This window comes from Sinocyclocheilus grahami, unplaced genomic scaffold (genome assembly GCF_001515645.1).
Source record: "Sinocyclocheilus grahami isolate Dianchi unplaced genomic scaffold, SAMN03320097.WGS_v1.1 scaffold3230.1, whole genome shotgun sequence".
In the NCBI taxonomy this organism is placed as follows: Eukaryota; Metazoa; Chordata; class Actinopteri; order Cypriniformes; family Cyprinidae; genus Sinocyclocheilus; species Sinocyclocheilus grahami.
In genome coordinates this window covers 34,755-35,331 of record NW_015508386.1, presented here as the reverse complement: position 1 = coordinate 35,331, position 577 = coordinate 34,755, and the positions used below count along the sequence as shown (strand labels likewise).

Below are 577 nucleotides of genomic sequence, written 5' to 3'. Positions count from 1 at the left end.
TGTTGTGGACTGGATGAAGGGACAGACTTGTGGACTCTGTGGAAAGGCTGATGGAGAAATCAGACAGGAGTACACCACACCCAGTGGAGACCTGACCAAGAGTTCAGTCAGCTTTGCCCACTCATGGGTGCTTCCTGCTGACAGCTGCCGTGATGCCAGCCGTAAGATTTGTCAGACACTGTGTATTACAAAAATGTCATTTGTTTTAAAGGCATTTTAAAAAATAAATATCTTTTCTCTATCAGAATGCCGCATGAAACTTGAATCTGTGAAGTTGGAGAAGCAGGTAATTTTGAATGGACAGGAATCTAAATGTTACTCCATTGAGCCTGTGTTGCGCTGTCTGCCAGGCTGTGTACCAATGAGAACCACACCTGTCACTGTTGGATACCACTGTATGTCCACTGGTAAGTGACTTGATTACTTGTTTGCTGACTGATATGACTCTAGTCCAGTAATCCTCAAATGGTTTTGATTTAGAAAGCAGATTTTACATCTTAAAATTCAAAATGATTAACATAGGCTGAAAGGGAAAATATTTCATTTTGGTTAATAATTGTTGCTCCCATTTTTTATA

At 40.4% G+C, this 577-nt stretch overlaps 1 protein-coding gene across 1 annotated transcript; it reads left to right on the top strand.

Annotated features, from left to right (window-relative positions):
* Positions 1–6: 6 nt before the first annotated feature.
* On the top strand, positions 7–527 carry LOC107576114 (vitellogenin-like). Its single transcript, XM_016262369.1, has 3 exons — positions 7–161; positions 246–407; positions 523–527. The coding sequence occupies exons 1-3, from the start codon at positions 14–16 to the stop codon at positions 525–527; spliced, it is 315 nt and encodes a 104-aa protein (XP_016117855.1). The 5' UTR covers positions 7–13.
* The last annotated feature ends 50 nt before the right edge of the window (positions 528–577 follow it).

Bases quoted from the DNA above. Each gene is read 5' to 3' on its own strand.
- LOC107576114 (XM_016262369.1), top strand. From the start codon at position 14: ATGAAGGGACAGACTTGTGGACTCTGTGGAAAGGCTGATGGAGAAATC. The intron at 162-245 runs GTAAGATTTGTC...TTTCTCTATCAG, and splicing joins CAGCTGCCGTGATGCCAGCC to AATGCCGCATGAAACTTGAA.